This window comes from Odocoileus virginianus, chromosome 5, assembly GCF_023699985.2.
Source record: "Odocoileus virginianus isolate 20LAN1187 ecotype Illinois chromosome 5, Ovbor_1.2, whole genome shotgun sequence".
In the NCBI taxonomy this organism is placed as follows: domain Eukaryota; kingdom Metazoa; phylum Chordata; class Mammalia; order Artiodactyla; family Cervidae; genus Odocoileus; species Odocoileus virginianus.
In genome coordinates, this window is record NC_069678.1 from 17,787,927 (window position 1) to 17,814,623 (window position 26,697).

A 26,697-nucleotide genomic window follows, 5' to 3' on the forward strand; every position below is an offset into this window, starting at 1 on the left:
CCTGGAGCACATCAACTTGAAGAAGTCAGTCATCTTCAAGAGACACCTTTCTGTTGGTGGCAGTTTCCTCTCAGAATTGGGAGTGGGGGAAGGGTGGTCTCAAACCATACACTAATTTAAGATCTGGGACCACCCAAGTAAAAATTATTACAGAGTTCTCAGCTTCCAGAAAAATCCCTTACACTTGCCCATCCCACCCAGCATTGTGTTGTAGGGACTGCTGGGTGTAACCCCTGGGGCCATTTTCATTCTTCCCCGACAAAGCAAGTCTTGTCCAGTCACATGACTGCCCAGCTAAGGACTACATTTCTCAGCTTCCTGTGCAGCAGGTGTGGCCATGTGACAGGGCTCTGGTCTGTGAGAGGGGACAGGTTTCATCCTTCCAAGACTGTGGCCATGCTTCCTGGGTTGGGAGTTCCGGGGAGAGGGACTTGCCTGTACACAGAACAGCTAGATGACTCAGTAACAATGGGAGCTCCCTTTTGATGAAATGGCCTTGTTAGAAAGGGGGAGCCCCCGGAGCTCACTGGCAGGAGTCAGATTTTCCTTCCACTGAGCTAACCTAGACTTGCTGAGCCAATCTTTTTGCTAATCTACTGAAAGGGGTCCTCTTTTCAAAATGAGCTCCCAGGGGCATTCCCTCTGAGTTCAACTGTCTAAGGTTTAGTATTACTCATTACTGCACAGACAGAACTGTTTCAGAGCACAGTCATGAAGGATGGCAGCAAGTCACTTACTGTCCAGGGCTGACCCACATTGACATGACCTCAGAGAAGGCTTGGTAGCATCCCTCGATTTGGTTTTTTGTTGTTGTTTAGTCACTAAATCATGTCCAGCTCTTTGGGACCCTGTCTACTGTAGCCTGCCAGGCTCTTCTGTCCATGGATTTCCCAGGAGATTTTTCCATGGATCCCGGGAAAATACTGGAGTGGGTTGTCATTTTCTTCTCCAGGGAATCTTCTTGACCCAGAGATTGAACCCACGTCTCCTGTATTGGCAGGTGGATTTTTTTTTTTTCCCACCACTGAGCCACTAAGAAAGTACTTTCTAGTAAAGAGGCTCCATAACAATAGATATGAAGGTATTTCTTGCTGTAAAACACTGAGATAACAATTGGAATAAAGATGAATATATGATGGAGAGCCTGGACAATCGTTAAGAAAGAAAGATCTTGAGAAACAAATATGTTCTTGTATGGTTTAGTCTGAGTCCTGATGAGAACTTCTGCTGACATCATGTCACATTTGCTTTCATCACATCATTACCATTTGAAATTTTCATAAATGAAAGTGAAAAATGTCTTAAAATCACTGCTCTTATTATAGATGGCAAAGAGACCTCTAATAAATCCTCATACCCCACCACATCATCCCAAGCCTGGGATTTCCCTCCCTTGAATGGGATCTTTGTTACAGGAACAGCCAGTGCTCTGGCTCAGGACTCATCATCTCTTGATGGGTGACTGCAATAATAGGCCCTCCCCACAACTAGTTTCTTTTTCTTCTGCTTCTTCCCCACCACAGTCTACTGTCCACACCACTGAAAATTCTCTCTGAAATGCAAAGCTGATCACATTACTCTTCTATCTAAAACTATCTATTATTTCCCATCAGAATACCATAGGACAATACACAACAAGGCCCAGTTATATCTGCTTTTCTCTCTGCCTGGAGTGTCTTTCTCTTATCTGCTTGGATAATTTCTATTTATTCTTTAAAACCTAGTTTGTGTCACATTCTCCATGATGCTCTTTCTGATTTGCTTAAACAGTGTCAAGTATTCCCTCCTCTGGGTTAACTTGCACATCCCCTATCGCACTACTTAACCTGGAATAATAGTTTCTTATAGAGCTATTCCCTTTCTTAAGAGCAAAGATTGTGTCTTTTTTTTTTTTGTCTTTGTGTTGTCAGCACCTAACTCAACGTTGGAACACAGTAGAATCTCAGTAATGTTTTGTTTGTGAACTAAGCATGGTGTTTTAAAAATTAGTGGTATTCCTTTGCAAACCCAAGTCAATCAAATAATAAAATTCTGTTTTCCATATTTAGGCAATCTGGTGTACTGAAAATGGCATGCCATAGAGTAGCTGCATGATTTGGTTCTCGAATGCTGTGGTTCCCCATCCCTGGAGGCAGGGGAGGGGATCTCTGTTTGTGTTATGGGTTGACTGTGTTTCCCCAAAAATTCACAAGTTAAGTCCTTAGAATGTGACCTTATTTGGAGACTGGGTCTTTACAGAGGTAATCAAGTTAACATGAGGTCATTAGGGTGGATCCAAATCTAGTCTTACTAGTGTCCTTGTAAGAGGAAATCTGGGCATACAAAGAGTCGCTAGGGATGAACGTGAACACAGACCACATGAAGACACAGCAAGAAGACAGCCATCTACAAGCCAAGGAGAGAGGCCTCAGGAAAAAATCAACCCTTCCAACCTTTGATCTTGGACTTCTAGCCTTCTTTCTCCTGTGAGAATGTAAATTTCTGTTTTTTAAGCCACCTCATCTGGGGTGTTTTTGTTATGGCAACCCTAGCAAAGTAATTACAGGTGGGTCCTAATCTAACATGACTGATGTCATTTTAATAAGGGGAAATTTGGACAGATATATGCAGAGAGGGAAGACAATGTGAAGAGACAAAAGGAGAAGACAGCTATTTCCAAGCCAGGGAGAGAAGCCTAGAACAGATACTTCCCTCATGGTCCTCAGAAGAAACTTAACACTACTGACACTTTGATTTTGAACTTCTAGCCTCCAGAACTGTGAGACAATAAATTTTGGTTATGTAAGTCACTCAGTTTACAGCATCTTTTTACAAAACCCCTAGCAAATGAGTATACCTTGGTAATCCCTCATTAGCATTTCTTATTAATGTACATACAAATGGACTTATAGACTACTTACTCTGGAAAGAACTTCAGGAGTTCGCCCTTTTCAGTTTACATGTAATGAAACAGAGGTCCAAAAAGTGCAATCGCTGCTGAGTAGCTGCCTTAACACCTGAGTTGAGGTCCTGACAGTGTTTTCCCGTGGTTCCATGTTTCTGCCACTTCTTGTCCCTCCCATCTCATGAAAGCCTGCTCCATATCCAGTAAATCGGGTCACACTAGTGCATACTCAGTCCTCAAAGTGGTTTACATGGTCCACTCAAACATCTTTACATGTTTCTTTTTTCTTCCCTTTTTAAAATTTTATATTCAATTTTTTATTTTATTTTTTGGCCATGTCATGTGGCATGTGAGATCTTAGTTCCCTAGAAAGAAAGAAAGTGAAGTCGGTCAGTCGTGTCCAACTCTTTGTGACCCTGTGGACTACCCCATGGAGAAGCCCCCTACCAGGCTCCTCTGTCCATGGGATTTTCCAGGCAAGGGTACTGGAGAGGGTTGCCATCTCTTTCTCCAGGGGATCTTCCTGATCCAGGGATCAAACCTGGGTCTCCCGCACTGTAGGCAGATGCTTTATCCTCTGAGCTACATGCCCCCTTCAGTGGAAGTGCAGTCTTAACCACTGGACCACCAGAGAAGTCACTTTACATGTTTTTTTAAGAATGTCCTGAGCTAAGTGCCTCTAGCAGAACCTTTATGGCCAAGACTTTGAGATGCATTAGGTAAATTCTTGTTAAACCATACTGAGGAACTTTAAGAGAATTATTCTTCTTTTCTGAGATGGGTCAGGGTAAAACATTTGGTGCTCTTAAGGGGGTTGCTATGACCAGAGAAGGTTGTGCTGAGGTGAGGGCTACCACTTTCTCAGCCACAAAGGAAAAGCAAACATATTTATTATGATTTGTAAGGCATTTTAAAAGTGTATTATCTATTCCAATAGTACCCATGAGGATTTCAAGATCAGACAACTCAACTCTGCCACTTGCTCGGTGTATGACTTTTGCATATCTTTGTTTCCTCATCTGTAAGGTGGGGCTATTAATACTATTTGGTTGCTGTGAGGATTAAATGAGAGTTAACATAATTGACACATACTCAAGAAAAACTTTCAGGTATTATTTTAGATAAAGAATCTGAGTCTTAGGTTAAGTGGCTTATCTTTGTGAGTAAGAAGGGTAACACTGGATCTAGAGTTTACTTTCTGTGTGTTTTTGTTGGAGCATTTAATCCATTTACATTTAAAGTAATTATTGACATTTATGTTCCTATTGCTATTTTCTTAATTGTTTGGGGTTGATTTTGTAGATCTTTTTTCTTCCCTTGTATTTCTTGACTATATAGGTCCCTTTAACATTTGTTGTAAAGCTGGTTTGGTGGTACTGAATTCTCTTAACTTTTGCTTGTCTGAAAAGCTTTTTATTTCTCCATCAATTTTGAATAAGATCCTTGTCAGATACAGTAATCTTGGTTGTAGATTTTTCCCTTTCAGTACTTTAAATATATCCTGCCATTCCCTTTTGGCCTGCAGAGTTTCTGCAGAAAGATCAGCTGTTAAGTGTATGGGGTTTCCCTTGTATGATACCTGTTGCTTCTCCCTCGCTGCTTTTAATATTCTTTCTTTGTGTTTAGTCTTTGTTAGTTTGATTAGTATGTGTCTTGGCATTGTTTCTCCTTGGGTTTATCCTGTATGGGACTCTGTGCCTCTTTTCCATGTTGGGGAAATTTTCAACTCTAATCTCTTCAAAAATTTTCTCATACCCTTTCTTTTTCTCTTCTTCTTCTGGGATCCCTATAATTAGATTGTTGGAGCATTTGATATTGTCCCAGAGGTCTCTGAGATTGTCCTCAGTTCTTTTCATTCTTTTTACTTTATTCTGCTCTTCAGAAGTTATTTCTACCATTTTATCTTCCAGCTCACTGATTCGTTCTTCTGCTTCAGATGTTCTGCTATTGATTCCTTTTAGAGTATTTTTAATTTCAGTAATTGTGTTGTTTGTCTCTGTAGGTTTATTCTTTGATTCTTCTAGGTTTTTGTTAATTGATTCTTGCATTTTCTCCATTTTGTTTTCAAGGTTTTTGATCAACTTTACTATCACTATTCTGAATTCTTTTTCAGGTAGTTTGCCTATTTCCTCTTCATTTATTTGGACTTCTGTGTTTCTAGTGTGTCCCTTCATTTGTGTAGTATTTCTCTGCCTTTTCATTATTTTCTTTTAACTTACTGTGTTTGAGGTTTCCTTTTCCTGGGCGTCAAGGAAAGTTGAATTCTTTCCTTGAAGAAGGTTGAATTCTTTCTTCCTTTTGATTTTTGCCTTCCTGAGTTTGGTCTTCCCTGGTGGCTCAGATGGTAAAAGAGTCTGCCTACAATGGGGGAGACCTGGGTTCGATCCCTGGGTCGGGAAGATCCCCTGGAGAAGGAAATGGCAACCCACTCCAGTATTCTTGCCTGGAAAATCCCATGGATGGAGAAGCTTGGTAGGCTATAGTCCATGGGTTCGCAAAGAGTCAGACACGACTGAGTGAGTTCCCTTTCCCTAAGCTTGGTCCAGTGGTTTGTGTAAGCTTCATATAGGGTGAGATTTGTGTTGAGTTTTTGTTTGTTTGTTTGTTTGTTTTTCCTCTGATGGGCAAGGCTGAGTGAGGCAGTAATCTTGTCTGCTGATGACTGGGTTTGTATTTCTGTTTTGTTTGTTGTTTAGATGAGGCGTCCTGCACAGGGTGCTACTGGTGGTTGGGTGATGCTGGGTCTTGTATTCAAGTGGTTTCCTTTTGTGAGTTCTCACTATTTGATACTCCCTAGGGTTAGCTCTCTGGTCTAGGGTCTTGGAGACAGTGCTCTCACTCCAAAGGCTCAGGGTTTGATCTCTGCTATATATCAGGCTTGGTCTGTGACACTTGAGATCCAATAGTAATCCAAACAGAAAATGTTCCCCATGGTATTGTTTTCAAAGGTTAGTTCTGACTGCTTGTAGAGGATCGACTGCAGGGGGCCAAGGGTGGCAGTGGGGAGACCAGGAAGAAGGCTATTGTAGAAAACCAGGCAAAAGAGGACAGTAGTTGGAATCAATCGGGGTGGTAGCTCTGTGATGGTGCACTTTGGTATCCCCCTCAGCAACATCTGTGGGGACTCTGAGTGGGGTTGCAGGGTACAGGTACCTGAGATCAGGGTCAGGCAGGGATGAAGGGTCTGTGATCCCCTAGAATTTACATTCTGTAAACTCTACACTCATGAAAGACTGCTTTCTTGATCCCACCAGCATGTTCTGAATAGCTGGGGGAGAAACTCTGAATGTGGTTCATGTGCAAGGTAGGCAAGCAGCCAGACACCTCAAGTGAGTGGACAGGTGGCCGACTCTGCCATGAGTGGCTGGGGGAGGCAACTTGCAGTGGGTGAGTCTCACCAAGGAGCTCTTAGATGCAGAAGGCAGGTGGATTTCCCCAGCAGTGCATCTGGAATACCTCAGGGAAGTTGCTGACTGGACATGCTATGCTGAAGGGCATGACCTAGCTGGACTCTCCTGTCCCTGGATCCTTGGTTATCTAGAAAAGCCTTCCAAATATACATCAGGTTTACTGTAGGCAAGAGTCTCCTTAGAATGATTCCTGTTTACCCTCAGTGGGTGCAGAAGGAAGAATGTCAGGGCATAGGTAATGACTGGCAGGTCCAACACACTGGTTCTTCAGTCCCTGAACCTACCTGAGGCACGGACACAAGATCTTAGTGAAAAGGCTCAGTGGTCTGATTCCAGGCTGTTTCCAGTCTCAAGTGGAGAGATGGGCTTACTTAATCAGCCCTTCCCTCCTTTTGATAACAGAACAATGACACTTTATCTTTCCAGGGAAAGATTAGTCAGAAGATCTAGGTTTAGGTTCTGAAACTAAAAAGCCTCTTGATGAAAGTGAAAGAGGAGAGTGAAAAAGTTGGCTTAAAGCTTGACATTCAGAAAACTAAGATCATGGCATCTGGTCCCATCACTTCATGGGAAATAGATGGGGAGACAGTGGAAACAGTGTCAGACTTTATTTTTTTTGGTTCCAAAATCACTGCAGATGGTGACTACAGCCATGAAATTAAAAGACGCTTACTCCTTGGAAGGAAAGTTATGACCAACCTAGATAGCATATTAAAAAGCAGAGACATTACTTTGCCAACAAAGGTCCATCTGGTCAAGGCTATGATTTTTCCAGTGGTCATGTATGGATGTGAGAGTTGGACTGTGAAGAAAGCTGAGCACCAAAAAATTGATGCTTTTTAACTGTGGTGTTGGAGAAGACTCTTGAGAGTCCCCTGGACTTCAAGGAGATCCAACTAGTCCATCCTGAAGGAGATCAGTCCTGGGTGTTCACTGGAAGGACTGATGCTGAAGCTGAAACTCCAATACTTTGGCCACCTCATGTGAAGAGTTGACTCATTGGAAAAGACCCTGATGCTGGGAGGGATTGAGGTCACGAGGAGAAGGGGATGACAGAGGATGAGATGGCTGGATGGCATCACCGACTTGATGGGCATGAGTTTGAGTAGACTCCGGGGGTTTGTGATGGACAGGGAGGCCTGGTGTGCTGCGACTCACGGGGTCGCAAAGAGTCAGACATGACTGAGCGACTGAACTGAACTGAACCATTTATAACCTGAAAAAACTTGAGAAGCGTTCTTACAGGCTGTGAGCTTCAAGTTCCTAATCTGTAATAAAATGAGGATGATGACAACACTTATCTGATAAGGCCATTGTGAGGAACAGAAGAGATCATACAGTTGAAATGCTTTGTCAACAACAAATGCTATATGACTTACCACTTTCCCAAGCTTCACAGTCTAGGTCTTAGTCAGAGACCTGACTCCCCTGGCCCTCTGACCTGCTGTGGGAGTCACAGTCCATTTCATAAAATGTTTTCCTTTGTTACATCTTGCTTCTCATTACTGAGCACATGTTTCATGTATTATCTGGACAGGAGAGGTTGTATGTCATATCTGTTGCCAATTTCCTACAGCACATGTGGCTGATAAATACTTATTGATGGTGTAGAACTGTCCCACTGTGGAGCATGAACTTGGAAGTCAGGACCTGCTGCCTAACTCCCTTACCCCGCCAGCCTTGTAGGTTGGCGCCAAGGCAGGAGGGGAGGGGAGGGTTCACCCAGCACTCTGGGTCTAGTTCCATCATTTCTCACCAGTCTTCTCAACTATGAATGGAGCATAACAACATCTTGCTCATTATGAAGAGTAGCCACTCACTGCATGCACATGGGAGGCTTTTTACAAACCATAGAGAAAATATAAAGTGTTGCTCCCAAGGTGAAGGCCATGGTTATGGAAGCAGAGCATTGGTCCAGGTGGGGACTGCGTCCATATCATTAATGTGGCATAAAAGCTGCCTCTCAGACACTTACCTGGCGGACTGGAGCTGCAACTGGACCAAGGGATGAAGGTCTGAGAGCTGTTGCTGATGGGGTTGCTCACAGTGCAGATGTAGACGTTGTTGGCATGCTGAGGGCCAAGAGTGAGATACAGGAGGTGGGAGCTGTTGGCGGGACTCAGCAGGGGGGTGCCTGCTTCCTCGCTCCAGTTGTAAGTCACATGATCCCCTTTCTCCACCATGCAGGCCAGCTTGAGACTGCAGTTCCCATCTTCCTGGGTGGAGTTCAACACCTTAATTTGAGGAATGGAGACCTGCTCTGTCAAGAGGGGGAGGAAGGGAGCCATCACTGAAATGAATCCTCTGGAACGGTGATTTAACCTTTTTTGTTAGAAATAATGCAAACTAACAGCATCGTTCCCTCCCTACGGATCTGCGGTGTAATATATTTCTAGTAGGAACCTACTACCTCGCACCTTCCTTCCCCCTATTACCCCTCTATGCTCCTTTCCAGGACCAGGGATAAAGCAGAGAAGAGAAATATTGTCTTTTAGTTCCCTCCCACCAAGACTGTTAGGGCTCCCCTTGCATTCCTCTTGTTTCTAATTTAGGTTGCTCTCCTGTATTCCATCTGGGGAGTTTGCTCTCAGCTAATTTCCCCGTGGGTTTTAATGTCCTTGGTTAAACTATTACCTTCTATATCTAAAAGAATGACTTTTCAGTGGTGGGATTTCATCTGTACTGTGTGTGTGAGTGTGTGTGTATGGCAAGTGCTTTAGGATGCCTGAACTTGGGATAGCCACAGGCCTCACCAAACTTTTTCACTCTAATGATGTAAAATTGGCAAGGTAAAAGGGAAAGTCCTATTTATTTAGTAACTACTATAGGACAGGCAGAATACTAGAATTTCACACTCATCATGTTCTTTAATCTTTTCAACAACTTTCTCAACAATTATTATCCTAGTTCTAATTATTCTCATTTTATAGATGAGGAAGCTGAGTTCCAGAGAGGTAGCGTAATAATGCCACTCAACTTTTAACAGCCGAGCTGAGATCTGAAAGTATGTCTGTCTGATTCCAAAATCCAGACTCTTTCTTTGACTTGAGACAAAACCATGGTTTGCAGAGAACATATGTTTTAAGGTGAGAATTTTATCATAAAATATGATAAGATGTGACAAAGACAGTGAACTGTTCTAGAAAACCTATGTGTAACCTTTGTGCTTATGGCAGCCTTGCCCTGGGGACACTACTGGAATGATCAGAGAGCCCTGTTAGTTGGTGAAGGGCTGTGGGAATTCTGCAGGCATTGGAAGGGAGGATACCAAGGGAAGCCTGGGGAGGGAATTGCTGTCTTGTGGTACCTGAGGATTTTAAAGAAATGTGTGTATGGGGCTTCCTGACCCATCTTCAGAGATAAGAAAATCACTGTGAAGAAGCAGGACACCACACATGCCTGCCAGGTTCCCTGGGAATTCAAAGGAGCTTTGGGACTGAAGAGATAAACCCTGAGTGCATTCAAGAGGGGCTGGCAGTTAAAGAGGCTCAAAAACAAAAAGAAAACAAAACAAAAAACACTGGCCTTGGATTCAGCTGGACCTAGGTTTTAGTTTAAGTTCTGCAACTAGGCGATTTTTTTTGTAACCAGGGCCTTTGTTTAAGTGAGAAAACTATGCTTCTTCCATCGGGTAGATGCAATCCTCTGCCAGGGTGCAGGGCTTGGTGAGTGGTGTGTGGGCTGAGTTTCAGCTCTCCTTCTCCCAGGACCCCTAGTGTAGTGAACCACCTACGCAGATGTGAGTAGGCACATGCAAACCACTTATCTCTTGATTTCAGTGTCCTTGCCTATGAAAGAGAGGTTTTGCTTGATCAGTGGTATTCAAACTTTTAAAAATCAGAAGAAAAACCCACTTTTTTCAAACAAAATCTTATTTGTAAGATTGAGACTCTTGGGGCTCCAGGCCCTCTAGCTTACAGGAAGCTGGGCTCCTTTCCTTTAGAAAGTGGGGGTAAAGGTAACTAGTGCTAATCAGCTACTACTAATGTGCAATTTGGACCCCCCCCCAAAAGATTTGTGAACCTCTAAAACTTTCCCCTGAAACACTGTTTAACCCTAGACTGAGATGTCTTTCAAGTTGCTTCCAATTCGGAATACCCTTTGCTTCTGAGAGAAGCTTGAATTCTTAGGCAAGGCACTATGTCGTTCCTTGTGGGCCGCGGAAGCCACCGTCATTACCATAGAGCTTCAGCTGCAGGCTAAACTGCTGGACTGAAACATTTTCCTCCAGGCTCATAAAGTACCAGCCTTCATCCTCCTTTTTGCTCTTCAGGATCCTCAGGCTCAGGTTTTCCAGATGAAACTCATAGCCATCCTCCAGAGGACGTGGAGAGTCACCTTTCCGCAGATCTAGGGACACTATTTTCTTCTTGACAGTGTCTTTGGGTGATTCTGCCATTGTGACAAGGATGTGGATGCTCTTATTCATGCTCCTGCTTATCTCCTTAGATGCCAGGGGCAACAGCACGCTGCTTCCCAGCTGCCCGAGAATCATCTTTGTGGAACTGGTCAAGCCCTCACCTGTGGAAAGAAGGAGAGGGAAGTATCTTATCATAGAAGCCTTTGAGACTTATGTCCGTGCATCAGGAAAAACAGACAAGGATCTCTCTCTTCCTCTTGGCCAATCCCTGGGGTTGCCAGATCCTTACTAGTTTATAAGGACTGTCATGAGGATCTCACTCATTCTCAATATTAAAAAAATCCAGATGGAAGTCTTGTAATAGAACTGTATAGGCTAACTAGAATACTTGGTCTCTATGATCTAGGAGGGAATTCTATCAACTCAGATTTACAGTTAAGGTACGTAAGGCATAGAGAAGTTAAATGACATGCCTAAAGTCATATAACTAGTAACTAGATTAATTCCTCAGCCAGAGTTCTCACCACCACTGGATACCGTAAGTCCCCTACATATGAGTATTCAAGTTGTAAACTTTCAAAGATGTGAACGTGCCCTTATATGCCAACTGTTTACTGTATTGTGCTATTGTACTTTCCAAGGTACTATACTGTAAGATTAAAAATGTTTTCTTTTAATTTTATTTTTATTTTTAACACCAAAAATTTTGTATTGCGGTATAGCCAGTTAACAATGCTGATAGTTTCAGATGAACAGTGAAGGGACTCAGCCATACATATACATGTATCCATTCTCCCTCAACCCCCCTCCCATCCAGGCTGGCACATAACACTGAGCAGAGTTCCATGTGCTATACAATAGGTACTTTGTTGGTTATCCATTTTAAATATAGCAGTGTGTACATGACCTTCTCAAAATGCTTTTTATGTGTTTGTTTTTTAAAGCATTATTTGTGTGAAAAATATCATCAACCCAGTACAGTCCAGTACTATATAGCCGATCGTGTTAGTTGAGTACGTAGGCTAACTTTGTTGGGCCCACAAAGAAATAGGATTTATGAGCAAATTGGATTTACGAGCTCCCTCTCAGAATGTAACTCAATCACACATAGGGGACTTAACTCGTTCATACACAGGAGACTTACTCATAAATAGTATGAAGGAAGGAGGGTAACTGAAACTAACTCTGAGCTTGTGAGCCCAAGAGACCAAGGTTACAGAAGCATCGTTTCAAGTGAGAAGGAAAGAGAAAAGTCTGAGGGATGTAGAGTCAAGGAGAAGGTGAGCCTGTGGAATCTTATCTCTCCAAAAAGCCATTGAGATATTTAATAATGTTGAGGGAGAGAAATTATTTTATTTCTCTTTTTCAAAAATGCCGAACCAAAAAAAAAAAAAAAAAAAACCCAAACCTTTCAAACCACTGTAAGGGATCCTACTGCTGATTTTTTAACACCTCCTCTCTCCTCAAACCCACAACCTCAGTTGATGAACCTGCCTCTCATTTCACTGAAAAAAGAAAAGAAACAAAAGAGAACTTCCATTTGTTCTCACTACCAAGTCAACCTACATACTTGGATGGATGGTCTATGCTCTTGGGTAAGGCTAGCCTCTTCATGGAGCACTCACTCACTTTAAGGTTTGCTCCCTCAACTTCTGCCACCCCTTGCATCATCAATTTTGTTATTGTTATGGTACATTGAGGGTTATTTCTATTAACACCCAACATACCAACATGTAATTTCCCTTATCTTAAAAACCCTGATCCCAGGTCCATCCCCAGCCAATTCCCCATTTCTCTGTTTTCCTTTATCCTAAAGTTCTTTAATGTGTATTTATCCCTTCTGTTCTCATCTCCTGACTTATTTTTCCTTGTACTCACTTCAGAGAGGCCTTCTCCTTTACCCCTCACTGGAACCACTCTTGTCAAGGTCACTGTATATCCCATGATACTAAGTCAATTCTCCATCTTCATCTTGTTTTCTCAAGAGTGCTGAGAAAGTTCACATCCCCCTGTTGAAACACTGTCTTCATTTGGCCCAGAGAACAATACACTCTCTTGGTTTTCTTCCTATTTCATTGGCTGCCCTTTCTCAATCTCCTTGACTGAAACCTTCTGCTCTTAAAGACCTCTAAAATTGAAGCATTCCAGGGATCAGTACTCAGACTTCTCCTCTTTCCCAGCCACACTTATCTATTAATAGTTGCACAGTTTGACAGGTTTCTGGAATGCCTCCAGAGAGGTATCGCCCATCCAAATCCTTCACTGTACTCCAAACTGCCTACACCAATTACTATTAGTGTTTGTTTGGAGGTCTAAAGGGCATCTTAGACTTAGCAAATGAATTCTTGATTCTATAGCCTCTTCTGCAAATAACATTACAATTCCCAGGCCAAAACACTGGAATCACCCTTGCCTCCTTTCTTCCTTTCATATTCCATATTCAATCTATCAGCAAATCCTGTTGGCTCTGCCTTCAAAATGTATCCGACATCTGAGAACTTCCAACCCTCTTCATTTCTACCACCATCATCCCAGGCCTGGCTCTTCTTTTGTCTTCCAACAAATCTTCCTGCATCTATACAATGGACAGAGAAACCTTTTAAAACTATGTCAGATTTTGCCTCTCTTCAAAGAGAGACAAAATCCATAGTTCTTGTTATGGCTTCAAAGATTCTGAATAATCCAGTCCCTTGTACCTCTCTGACTCCATCTCCTGTCCACTCTTCACTCACTGCACTATGGCCACACCAGCTCCAGCTGGTCCATAACTCATCTGGAGCATTCTCATCTCATAGCTTTTGCATTTATTGTTCTATCTCTTTCTGGAAATCTCTTACGTATCTAAAGAGCTCATGCTCTCATTTTCTTTTAGATTTCAATTCAAGATTTCAATTTCAATTTCAATTCAAGATTTCAAAAAAATCATCTTTTCAGAAAAACCTGCTCTGATGATCCTATCTATCCTACCCTATCCTTTCTTGCTGCACTTATCACTGTCTGATGTTATACTGTATATTTGGTCATTTTTATTTTTGCCTCCCCCCCTACTATAATGCCAACTTCTCAAGAGGAAGAAGTTCGTGTTGTACATTGTTTTTTCCCTAGGACCTACAGCAGTGGTTGGCATACAATAGATTTTAAATAAATATCTGTTTAATTTATGAATGCTGAAAGCCATGTTACCTGACTAAAAATCTCTCTTATTTAGCTTTGACCCATATGTGGCTGAACTTAATAACTGAACTTAATCATAAGCTAATGTTCATAAAAGAAGGAGCCCATGACTCAAAGAGAGCACAGATTGTTCTAGTTGATAAGAAAGTCAAAAGAGCACAATAAAACTGTCTGCTTAAATAATGCAGACACCTAGAAAAGGCACAATTAACTTGTGGTTAAGATGTGTTGTTGGAAATTTGGGCAAACAGATTCAGATGTTCTTGATAGCAAAATGCTTTGATATCCTGCAAAGGGCCCTGCTGATATCAGACTAGAGATTTAAAGGTTGGGAAAAAGAAAAATTAGGATTTGAATGGTTGGCTCTTGTAAGTTTTTTTCCTATGCTATGTGATCTGTGGGATGTTAGTTCCCCAACCAGGGATTGAACCTCAGCCCCAGCAGTGAAAATGCTGAGTCCTAACTGTTGGATTGCTAGGGAATTCCTGGCACATAACTATTAAGGAATGGTGAAAAGACAATTAGCATTTGTTCTTTTGGATATGGCTATTAAATCAACTCTTGAAACAGAGTGCCTAATTAAACAGTTGCTTAATTTATTAGACAAAGAATGCTATTCTTGGTGCTGGTATTATTATTTTTACAAAGATATATAAGAGAACATGTTGAAATTCCTTCTAGTCGCACTTATGGATGCCTGGCTGTCCAGATAATGTGGTACATATGATACCTAAGAGAGTAACTCTTGAATCCTGAACCTAAACTTCTACCCATAAAGGGATGGCAGAAAACTAGAACCATCCATGCAAGTAGAAATATCACATGGTATACAGGCCCCCTAAATTGAATTTAGAATTCATATAGGTAAGCATATGTACATTTTTTCTAGGAGCATAGCCATGAATGTCACTTCTCAAAGGAGTCTGGGCTGCAAATCAAGGTTGAAAACTACCATCACATTGTTGATTTTTTTAGATTAGTTTTGATATGGAGAAGAAAAAAATGCAAATGATACCCACCTATAGACCATAAGCCTCCACCCTCTCTTGTGGCCTGTGTGTCCTTTCCACTCACCTAATCCAACAGACTCTTTACACCATGGTTGTTTTTGGAATTTAGAAATGGAAGGGAGTTGGGGGAAGAGGAGACAGAGGATGGGGCAAAGTAGCCAAAAAAAAGAAAAAAAAAAAAGAAAAAAATTTCTTTTTAAAGAAGAGGGAAAGAAAGAGAGAGCAGATGAGAATGACAGGATGAGTGGTTTAAGCAGACTTGGTCATGGGGAATGGAATCAAAACTTCATTAAGAACAGACCCTCACATGCCACAACCCACATAAAGAATGATGATGTAACAACTGAGTGTGTGAGTGGCTGGGTCTGTAGGGGGGTGTGTGTGACCTCACTGACACCCGAGCAAGAGTGGAAAAACAAGTGGGGACTTTAAAGTGGTTCATAAAACCCTGCAAGTAGAGTACCAGCTCCTGAAACATCCTACTGCCTGATGAGTGTTTTCCAGTGGGTTTGTGATTCAGTCAGACCCTGTTTACTAAAAGAGTCTGGAGGAAACATTTGCAGCTGTTAACACCAACTCACTTTCCTTCCAGGGCAATTCTACTTAGAAAGTAGAGTGATTCACATGAGCCCATGGATATTTTCCTGAAATTAGTAGCATTTAGCCAACCCTTTCATAAGGTGGGACTCTACCCAATGATAACATTTTTGGCGGGGGGGGGGGGGGCAGCCCCGACACTGGGCATCTTGCTACACCATTTCTTTCAGGGAGGACTCAGAACCCTCATAGTTCTTATGGGAAATCTGGGCTCACGAAGAAAAGATAATGTATCTTAGTCTCCTTCTTAAATTGAAGTCCTACCAGGTGTCCTTCTAGTCCCATTCTCTGATGCTGCTGGGTCTTTCCATCTTAGAATATTTGTGCTTACCGTTCCCCAGCCTGAAAGCCTGTCACTGCCCTTTATTTGCCTGGCTAACTGCCGTCCTCCAGGCCTCTACGTCTGGCCCCTGGCTGTGATATGGTTTCTCTGCTGTGTGCTACCAGTGCGCTTTGGGTCACTCCTTTCATATCACCCATCACACTTTTAACTCTTGTTCAATGCCTTTTATCCTTATGCAATTACAAGCGTCTAAGAGTAGGGTCTGTGTCTGTTTTGTTCACCACTGTAACAGGGAAACAAATCTCTCTTCAATACCCTTTTATACTGTTGAAGTTTTATAGACCTACATAGGATACTCCTCCATGAACAAACTAGTTAACAAAAAATTAAATTAAAAAACCACGTGATGGGGACTTCCCTGGTGGTCCAGTGGCTAAGACTCTGCACTTCCAGTGCATACAGCCTGGGTTCGATGCCTGGTCTGGGAACTAGATCCCACTAAGAGTTTGGATGCCACAAGTAAAGAGCCTGCCTGCTGCAACGTAGATCACACAGGATGCAATTAAGACCCAATGCAGTCAAATATAAATACTTTGGAAAAAATAAAATAAAATAAAATAAAAGTGATGACTACAAAAAAAAAAAAAAAACAACCCACGTGATGAAAGATGTTTCTATCTACTTTCCAAATCCCAGATCAAATACTTCCATATGCCTTCTACTTCCTTCTCTGATTTATCCAACTTCTCTCACCTTTTGTGAATTCCTATGTTTAATTTCAATTCAATTAAAATCAACTCACATGCTTCAATTATAGACAGCACAATCTAATTTTTCTGGATACAAATTTTAGGATTCTCCTCCCTAAACATAAGCTTATCCAGTTTCATTCCTTGAGGCCTCTGGAGTCAAGCTGTGTGATTAAGGAGAAATTACTAACTACTCTATGCCTCTTTTTCTTCTTTTATAAAATCATAATGTAGCAATACCAACTCATAGAGGTGGTATAATTAAATGAATAATACACATAAAGCACTTACAACAGTGTTGGATATATAGCAAGAAAATTCTGTACATACTGTTATTAATCATTCAACAAACACTTGTAGAAGGGCTCTCATGTGCCAGAGTCTGTGCCAAGTTCTGGGCAGAGACTGTGGTTGTTCATTTTACCCCACATGTCACCTAGTGCCAGCCATACCGTGTGTCCTTGACAGATAGTTGCTGAATGGGATTGTCCAAAGTCAATCTATGGAAAAAACCAAATAGCCCTGAAGTTCTGATTTCCAGTCTAACACCAGAGATAGGGAAGTCAGCGGCGTTATGTCACAGTATAAAAACTTTTGAGAAATAAAAATGCCTAGATCTAAATATTGGGGTAGAATGGGACAGTGAATACACAAGATTGGGCAAAGTCTAGAACCACTCTCCCAACTTGCCCCTCACTTCTCGCCTTATGTGTGTGATGAAAGTGGGGAGGACCTGAATGAAGGAATAAAAAATCATACTGGGGTAGATTCATCAGTTGTAACAGATGTACCAATCTGGTGGGAGATATTGATAATGGGAGAGGCTATGTGTATGTGGGGGCCCTGGGAAATTTCTGTACTTTTCAATCATTTTGCTGTGAACCCAAAACTGCTCTGAAAAAGTGAAGCCTATTAAAAAATGTATCACTGGGGGAAATGGAGAATTCAGTTCATTGGGGGAGGGGACGTGTGGACTTTTTAATTTTTACAGTTTTGACTGGGAATTGGAAGGTGAGCTGAGTAGAGATGGGAAGGGGAGTGGGTACTAATTTTACAAGAATTGGGCTTCTTGGTTGGGTAAATCTGTCATGGTTGACCTGTCCCATTTGCAAAGCATTTCTGTCTGGGTTTTATTGGGGTTTCACAAGAGAGTGCATGTTTAAAAATAAAAACAGTAAAATTTTTGTACATATTTCAGAGAAGACAGTCGTAAGAAAGATGAACACTGCTGATTGGATAGACACGCCTTTAAAGGGCTGGGCTGTTTCTTACTAACCAGTGACCTCCAAAGCTTTGCCTGCAGCAGCTGTCAGCAGAACCTGAGATGCCAGGGCCAGGCTGACCAGAAGACAAGTCAGCACAGGGACAGAAAAGTTCAGCTCACTGTTCAAACCCATCACTCCTGATAGGCACCAGAAAGTATTCCAAAAATGGTGGAATTGTGAATGGAGTGCCCCCAGGAAGGTTTGACTCTTCCTGAAGTGAAGTGTTAGTCACTCAGTCATGTCTAACTCTTTGCGAACCCGTGGCCTGTAGCTTGCCAGGCTCCACTGTCCATAGAATTCTCCAGGCAAGAATACTAGAGCGTGTCACCATTTTCTTCTCCAGGAGATCTTCCTGACCCAGGGATCAAAGCTGGGTCTCCTGCATTGCAGGCAGGTTCTTTATCATCTGAGCCATCTCATTATGGCTTAAAGTAGTTCCATATGGCTTTCTGAGCCCTGAGTTCAATCACTGCTCTCTGAGACCCTGGGCAGCAAGAGCCATCAGTCTGTCTGATTCTGAGGAAACGCAGGGCGAAGGAAGAGCTATTCATCTGGGAATCTGTCACAAGACCAATCTCAAGTGCAGCCCCTCAGATAACCTCAGCGTATCTCTGGGCTTCTCCTGGAAAAGTCCATAATGGATTTGCGGTCTTGAAAACCCCAAGAACAAAACATCCAGAGCCTCAGGATTTTCCCTCTTTCCCGAATGCCGCTTCCACTTTAGGCTGCCTCCCACAGTCTAAACAAAGTCTGAAGGCATTTAAGCAGAAAGGAGATGCTCATCCACTCCTTAGCGAGCCCAAAGTTTGCTCCTTGCTTGGCTTTTTCTTTCCCAAACACCTTTTCTCAAATCTCTAAACAGAGTAGTTCACAAAACTACTGAACAGAGAATGCCAGCAAACCAGACAGATAGTAGCAGAGTCCGTTTCCAAACACTTTGGCTCTACACTGGAGCTACCCTGACTGAGCATTCCTGCTTTGCATTTCTCACTAACTGTAACCAGCCCTGGGCTCCAAAAATCCTGGCCTCTTCCCCTCTTGCTGCCTTGGAACGCTACTTCCAGGAAAGCAGCCACCAGTACAACCACACTGGCCACTATCGGTTCCCAGCCATTGCCTGGGGTTTTCACGTTGACCCTGTCTTCCCGCTACAGCCCTTTCTTGTAGGTGGACCATGTTTGGTTTGTCTGCTTGTGTGTGTGAAGATCCCACCCAGGACAGGGCTGTAGGAGCAATTTTCCCCCAGAGCTCCCTCCCCCCAGCTGATTCCCAGAAGGATACTCACACAAAACCAACCACTCAGCCAGGACTTTGACTGCAGCCTCTGGCCCAGAGAGGCCGGTCTAGAATGTGACCGGCGTCTTGGACTGGAACTCCTGGTTTCCCTGGAAACTAGGATTGGCGGGGCTGAGCCTCGGACCCAGGAGCCCAGTAACTCACAATCTTCCTTCCTCTTCGACAGAGGCAGGAGGAACTCAGTCTCTGAGGAAGAGGCAGCAGATCACAGCCCTCCCCCTACCCCCCTGCCTCCTACCCACAGCCAAATAACAACCCCTGGCCGCCGAGCTCTCTCTTTGTCTAGGTGGCTATAGCTGATTCCTGATAGGTAATCCTAGGACCCAAGCCCTCAAACAGATGAACACTTACCTGTTCTGCAGCTCAGCTCAAAAATCAGAGAGAAAAACAGCAGGACATTCAAGGAGAGGAGCCCCTTGGGATCCATCAGCCAGTGAGGATAAGGAAGGGAGTCTGGCGAGAGCCGGGCCGCTGCTCTCAGACACCAGCCGGAGCAGAGAGAGCTCCGCGTCAGCCAAGTGCTGCCTCTACTGTCTAGTTTATGCATCAGAAACCAGCAGGCTTCCTGTCTCACTGGGGCTTTTTCTGCCTGTGCCTCGAGGATTGGTCATCTCTCTCTAGCCTGAAGTCACTCTGCTCTTCCCAAGAAGTCAGAGTCAGGTGCTTACACTGCAAGAGCCGGGAAGGGATCTGTGTAATCACCTCGGTCAAACCCCCAGCCTTGGCAGAGATGTCCCCCCACCCCCCTCCCTTTCTCAGCTGTCTCCGGGAAAGGGATGTCAAGCCTCTCTGAGCAGTTCTGTCTGGTAACTCTAATTACAGTGCAAAGAAAAGATGTAGTTGTGTCAGGCGACCCCAAATTTGGATAGGTTCGTTCAAGTTGTACTTGGATGATTGAATTTTTAAAAAAATTAGTTTATTTTTTTTGAAAGATAATTGCTTTACAGAATTTTGTTGTTTTCTGTCAAACCTCAAAATGAATCAGCCATAGGTATACAAATATCCGCTCCCTTTTGAACCTCCCTCCCATCTCCCTCCCCACCCGACCCCTCTAGGTTGATACAGAGGCCCTGTTTGAGTTTCCTGAGCCACACAGCAAATTCCCGTTGCCTATCTATTTTACATATGGTAATGTAAGTTTCCATGTTTGTCTTTCCATATATCTCACCCTCTCCTCCCCTCTCCTCATGTCCATATGTCTATTCTCTGCATCTGTTTCCCCATTGTTCCCCTGTAAATAAAATTGGAATGATACAGAGAAGATTAGCATGACCCCTGTGCAAGGATGATGGACATTTTACTTCTGATTTGTTCCATAATTTCAGAGAACATCTCTCCATGCAGTCAGGTCCTGGTGCCAAAATCACAGAGAGATGGAGGTGGGCAAGGGTGGGTCAGCTGGCAGAAACCCAATTTCCCTGCTGGGTACATTGCAGTAGAATTTAATGAGCCCTATGCTGTGTTTGGAGGGGCTACCTTATTTTAGATCTTGGAACTAATCTTTTTTTTTTTTTCTTTGCAACTAATCTTTTTGTTGAGGAGGAGGGACTAAAACTGACAGAAAGTCTTGTGCTTTTCCATAAGTTAATCAATAAATATGAAACACACTGTTATTGACTCACAAGGAAACTTTGAAATGCAGTTGTAACAGGTATCTTTTTGGGCTGCGCTGGGTCTCCACTGCTGGGCTCCGGCTTTCTCTGGCTGCGGGAGCAGGGGCTTCTGAACCTTGGTGCTCAGGCCTCTTGCTGTGCTGGCCTCTCTGGTCTCACGGCACGGGCTTCAGCAGCTGCGGCTCGCGTGCTCTAGGTGTGTGGGCGCGGCCACTGCGGGGCACGGGCTGAGTTGCCCCCTGGCGTGTGAGATCTCCCCATACTCGTTCCCCCGCACCATACTCGTTCCCCCGCACCACACGGTGGGTTCTTCCTGGACCATCAGGGAAGCTCCTGTAACAGGTATTTTTAAAGTCCACATAACAGGTCAAAGTCACTTTCCAATGGGCCTCCCTAAGAGGATAAGGGTAATAAGAGCTGGTGACATAGTGAAAGTGCTCTTTATTCTCATCATTCCCCTCTCCACATACATAAACACCTGACACCCATCTATCCTACCTACAACACTACCCAGCGATGTGCTGAAGTCAGCACATATCAACTCTCGAGAGCCGGTTGTTAAAGTTTCAGAAATCTTGTGAGCTGGTTATTGATAAACATTATGTTATTAAAAATGGAATTATATACATTTATAATTAAATAAATTACATCCAAAACTGAGGGAATTGAAAACTCAAAACTCATTACTTCTTTATTTTACATTTTACTATTCTCTATGCTCTTGAGAACATTACATCTATTGTACCTCTGTCATGGGAACAAAATATCTGATCATGGGTGCTGCTACACGGCTTTCCCCAGCTTTGCATTCAATGACATCATATATACCATGAAAAGAGGAAAACTATATAAATCAGAGTTTTGATTCATTGGGTTTTTAGAATATGTATTTATTTGGCTGCGTCAGGTCTTAGTTGCGCCATGCAGGGTCTTTCTTGTGGTGTGTGGACTCGAAGTAGTTGCATCGCTTGGGGTTAGTTGCTCTGTGGCATACAGGGTCTTAGCATTCTGACCAGAGATCCAGCCCACATCTCCTGAATTGCAAGGTGCATTCTTAACCACCAGACCATGAGGGAAGTCCCTTGATTTATTGTTTTGTTAATTATCTAGATGTAAGACAGTGAGAAAAAGATTAAACTTAAAAGTGTGTCATTGTGCACCCCAATGTTCATTGCAGCACTGTTTATAATAGCCAGGACATGGAAGCAACCTAGATGCCCATCAGCAGATGAATGGATGAGGAAGCTGTGGTACATATACACCATGGAATATTACTCAGCCATTAAAAAGAATTCATTTGAATCAGTTCTAATGAGATGGATGAAACTGGAGCCCATTATACAGAGCGAAGTAAGCCAGAAAGATAAAGACCATTACAGTATACTAACACATATATATGGAATTTAGAAAGATGGTAACGATAACCCTATATGCAAAACAGAAAAAGAGACTCAGATGTATAGAACAGACTTGTGGACTCTGTGGGAGAAGGTGAGGGTGGGATGTTTCAAGAGAACAGCATTGAAACATGTATATTATCTAGGGTGAAACAGATCACCAGCCCAGGTTGGATGCATGAGACAAGTGCTCGGGCCTGGTGCACTGGGAAGACCCAGAGGGATCGGGTGGAGAGGGAGGTGGGGGGGGGGACCGGGATGGGGAATACATGTAAATCCATGGCTAATTCATTTCAATGTATGACAAAAACCACTACAATGTTGTAATTAGCCTCCAACTAATAAAAATAAATGGAAGAAAAATAAAGTGTGTCATGACTGTAGTTTTAATTTTGACATGCATAAAAAGTTGAGGAAATATTTTCTAGTATTTAAAAACTTTTATTTTATTCAGCATAAAGTCACTAGTGTCACAATATATGTCTTCTATATATCTTCACATTTCTTTAACTTAAAAAGAATTAACTGCAAGCAACAATTGAGAATGGAATAAAACACTTTAAAGTGTTGAGAAAAAAACTTATATAATTATAACCACCAACTTATAATTTTCTGTATCCTGTGAAATTATTCTTCAAAAGTGAAGAAGAAATAAAGATATGTTCAGACAAACAAAGATGGAGGGAATTTGTTGCCATAGTTCTGACATGTAAGGAATGTTACAAGAATTTCTTTAGAGAGAAGGAAAATAATAAAGGTCAGAAACTCAAATCTACTGAGGAAGAGCATCAGAGATGGAATAAGTGAAGGTAAAAATAGAAGCTTTTATTCCTTTTATTCTTAATTGATCTAACAGATAACACATTGTTCAAAATAATAATAGCAACAATATATAAACAATATACCAAATTATGTATGCTTCTGCATATGTCTTGTGCATATATGCTTATATATAACTGAAACGAATGACAGCAATGATGCACAAGTCACAGGAGGGAGGAATTGGGATTATTTTGCTACTATTAAGTACTCATACTACCCATGAAGCAGTATAGTGTTATTTAAAACTGTGCTTGGATTAATTATAAATGTATATTGCAAAATCTATGGCAATCACTAAAAGAAGTTAAAAAAAGAAGTATAACTGACATACTAAGAAAGGAGAAAAAATGAAATCTTACAAAAGCTCAATCACAACCATAAAAGGCAGAAAAAGAGTGGAAGACAAAAAGCACAACAAAGAATGAGGTTAACAAATAGAAAATAGTAACAAACATGGTAGATATTACCCCAACAATATCAGTAAACACTTTGAATGTTAATAGTCTAAATGAACCAATTAAGAGGCAGAGACTGTCAGAGCGCATCCCAAAGCAAGACTTAACTATACATCTTCAAGAAACCCACTTTAAATATAAACACATAAAAAAATTAAAAGTAAATGAATGGAAAAAGAAAACAAATTAATACTAATCAAAAGAAAGCAGATGTGGCCACATTAATTTCTGACAGGCAAGCCATCAAAGTAAGGAAAGCTCTGAGGAATAAAGAGGAGTATTACATAATGACAAAGAAGTCTCCACAAAGGCATAATAATCCTTAACATGTATGCACCTAACAACAGAGCTCAAATAATGAGGCAAAAACTGTTAGAACTACAAGGAGGAAAAAAAAAAACTGTATACTTCCAACAAAATAGGATTTATCCCAGGTATGCAAGATTGGTTTAACATGTGAAAATCAATTAATCCATCATATCAACAGGCTAAAGAAGAAGACTCACATGATCATGTTAATGGATGCAGAAAAACATTTGACAAAATTGAACAGTTTTTCATGAGAAAAACTCTTGACCAGCTAGAAATGGGGGAAGCGGAATTTCTCAATTTGATAAAGAATATCCGCAAAATCTTATAGTTAAGCCATCAAGTTTGTGGTAATTTGTTATAGCTGCTTTGTTACAGCTGTCACAGGAAATTATTTTAAAGCCTAAGGGGCAAGGTGACTAACCTGAGGTTTGCAGTTATTAACTTGGTACACCAAGCTGCTTCGTCAGCTATAAAGAACAGACTCTGACAGATCAACAACAAAAGATACACCAGTGATAATGCTTTGTATTTACAGAGTCATTATAAAAAGCCTTCACATTGCACTGGACAAGGATCCCAACCAATCTTCATGCTTGTGATGATCAATAGCCCATTAGCCGTGGAACATTCCATTTGGCACAGAGACAAACATAGGCAACAGGAGCATCGGATGAGTACAATTTCTGCCCCACACATTCATCTCTTGTCACAAAGCACTACTTCCTTCCCTTTGCCTATGTGGAGCCCCTCCCTGAGAGCAAGGGGGACCATGTGTCTGTGAAAAAAACCCTCTGCAGACAATCTCAGGTGGGCTGCACAATGAGGTCATCTCCTGCTCTTAATCAGGACGGTGTAAATATCCCCCTGAGACTTGCTACTCTCTCTTCTGACACTTTAAGGTGAGACATGGCAAAGTGACCTGCCTGAAGGTTCATGGTTCTGGACTGCCCCTGAGCATTCCAACTTCCCAGCCAATGACCATTCTCCGGTCTCTGATCAGAGGTCCCTATAATATAAGCCAGCCCCGCAGGAAGGGTCACTGAGAAGCAATCCAGACCACCTGGCCACTCGGAGCCCATGATGAGTTCATTTATCTGGATAAGTAAAAAAAACAAAACAAAAAACAACAAATAAACAAAAACCCCACAAAAGCAAAATGAAAGTATGAAATTCCCCCAAACTCTGAAACATCTCCTAGGAGACCTGATTGCAGAGTCTAAAACTGGCCTGGGGAAAGCACTGGGAAAAACACCCTGGGGTCTGCCCTGTGGGGTGAGATGAGGAAGCTCAATGGGGACAGGTGTCTAATATGGAGGCTGAGCAGTCCAGTGTAACAAACAGCCCTGCCACAGCCTGGGGGTGTAGGGTTGAGGGGAGACGGGGGCGAAAACGAGACTATGAGGTGGCTGTCACTCAGATCTAGACCTAGGTTTTATCCAGCATCTTTCCCCTGAGAACTCAGGAAGTTACCTTCCTGAGCAGATTGACGTGCCCAGGCTCAAGGAGGGGAAGCTGGGTACATAGCCCAGAACAGCCTGTGATGATGCCCACTTGCAGCACCTTCTGACCCTTACCCAATCTGTGCTACTCAGATTGCCCACTTCAAGGGTTTTTACCAGATTTCCCACATCAGTGCCTTCTCTAGAGTTCAGATCTGGTTCAGATCACTGGAGCCTGGATGTTGAGGAGAGAGATCTATGAGCATATGTAACCTGAAGATTTTCTCTCCGAACTCTTCTCACTTCCCTGATGCTTTTGCCATCCTTCCAGACCTCAGAGCCAATGCGTGGAGATCTCTCCTTTTCTGAGACCTTTTTGGAACTTGACCCTGAACTTTTCATGTCCCTGAAGTCTCCGCCGCTCTTTGAGAAGCATTCTTGGTAGGGTGGGGGTACTCTTTAATGTCCCCCAAATTGCCCTACATGGCAACCATGTAGTTTGCTAGCTTGCTTTCTACAGGCATAAGCCACCAAAAAGAGGGAAATGCCCTTATCAGCCCACACCTTCTAGGAAGGAACAAGCCTCAGGAACCAGTAACAGTGGCTGTTGAGGCACCAACCTCAAACCTTTTTTTGTGCACCAAAAACTGCCTCCCATAACTCTGATCCACCTTCTCTCTCTCTGTCTTTTGCTGCACTGGGCCTTCCTTGTGACACTCTGCTCTTCGTTGCAGCTCATGGGCGAGCACACAGCTCAGTAGTTGTGGCATGCAGGCTTAGTTGCCCTGCAGCATGCGGGATCTTGGCTCCCTGATCAGGGATTGAACCCACATCCCCTGCATTGGAAGGTGAATTCTTAACCACTGGACCACCAGGGAAGTCCCTGATCTACCTTTTTAGACAAGAGAGATAAATATGACATAATCTGTGAAGTACTCTAGAAACCCTGAATAATCACTGTCAGCCTTTTTCTTCCCTCTATACAAAGCTCAATCCAAGGTCTCATTTTCAGTCATTCTGGAAGGCTCTTTGGTACATTTACTGAGCACTTCTCCTGCAAAGGTTGGCAAGGAGCAAAATGCTCCTTTCTCTCTGAATAGATCCAGTCTCCAACCACCGTGGCTTCCCTGAGAGACAGAGCTGGGGAAGGAGCACTGCACCTTCTGTGAGGTCATTTGATGATTGTCTGAGATGCTAATGGGCCATGTATGCAGCCCAGAACAGGGAATCCTGTGTCATCATGCCAGTGAAGTGGACTGACTTGAAGCGAGTCCAGGGAGAAGGGAGAAGTTAGGATACTAGCTGAGTTCTGAGAAAGTCAGTTTTTCCTCTTGCATATGTAGCCCCTAGAACTACATATGTTGGCTCACCCACCTGTTTGACTGTATTTATTTCCCAATAAAAGAAGGGCTCTTAGAGGCAGCAAACAAAACAAAAAAACCAACAATGAGCTACAGACTAGAAAGCTTCGGTGAAGACTCTAGCTGGGGCCGCTGGAGAGCACAATGAATTATGTGGACGGCCCCAGATGATGGATGGTAGAGGAAGTTTAGCAGCTTCCTCTTCTCCATCCACTTGCTTGCTCCAACACTAACCCTGAGAAAACCATTCCACTGGTTTAAAATATAATG

The 26,697-nt window shown here is 42.7% G+C and overlaps 1 protein-coding gene and 1 pseudogene across 2 annotated transcripts in view; one reads left to right on the top strand and one right to left on the bottom strand.

The window, feature by feature from the left end:
- SLAMF1 (signaling lymphocytic activation molecule family member 1) overlaps positions 1-19,700 on the bottom strand; it is a 40,427-nt gene extending 20,727 nt beyond the window's left edge. Inside the window, exons 1-3 of one of the 2 annotated variants that reach the window (XM_020915661.2) lie at positions 19,380-19,700; positions 10,474-10,815; positions 8,270-8,554 (exon numbers count right to left, since the gene is read on the bottom strand). In XM_020915661.2, coding sequence (XP_020771320.1) covers positions 8,270-8,554; positions 10,474-10,815; positions 19,380-19,575 — 823 coding nt within the window. In that variant the 5' untranslated portion in view covers positions 19,576-19,700. Of the gene's footprint in view, positions 1-8,269; positions 8,555-10,473; positions 10,816-19,017; positions 19,199-19,379 lie in introns of those variants that run through there. The other variant, XM_020915662.2, reaches the window with a different exon arrangement.
- A 553-nt stretch (positions 19,701-20,253) lies between these two features.
- On the top strand, positions 20,254-20,351 carry LOC139035336 (U6 spliceosomal RNA; annotated as a pseudogene).
- The last annotated feature ends 6,346 nt before the right edge of the window (positions 20,352-26,697 follow it).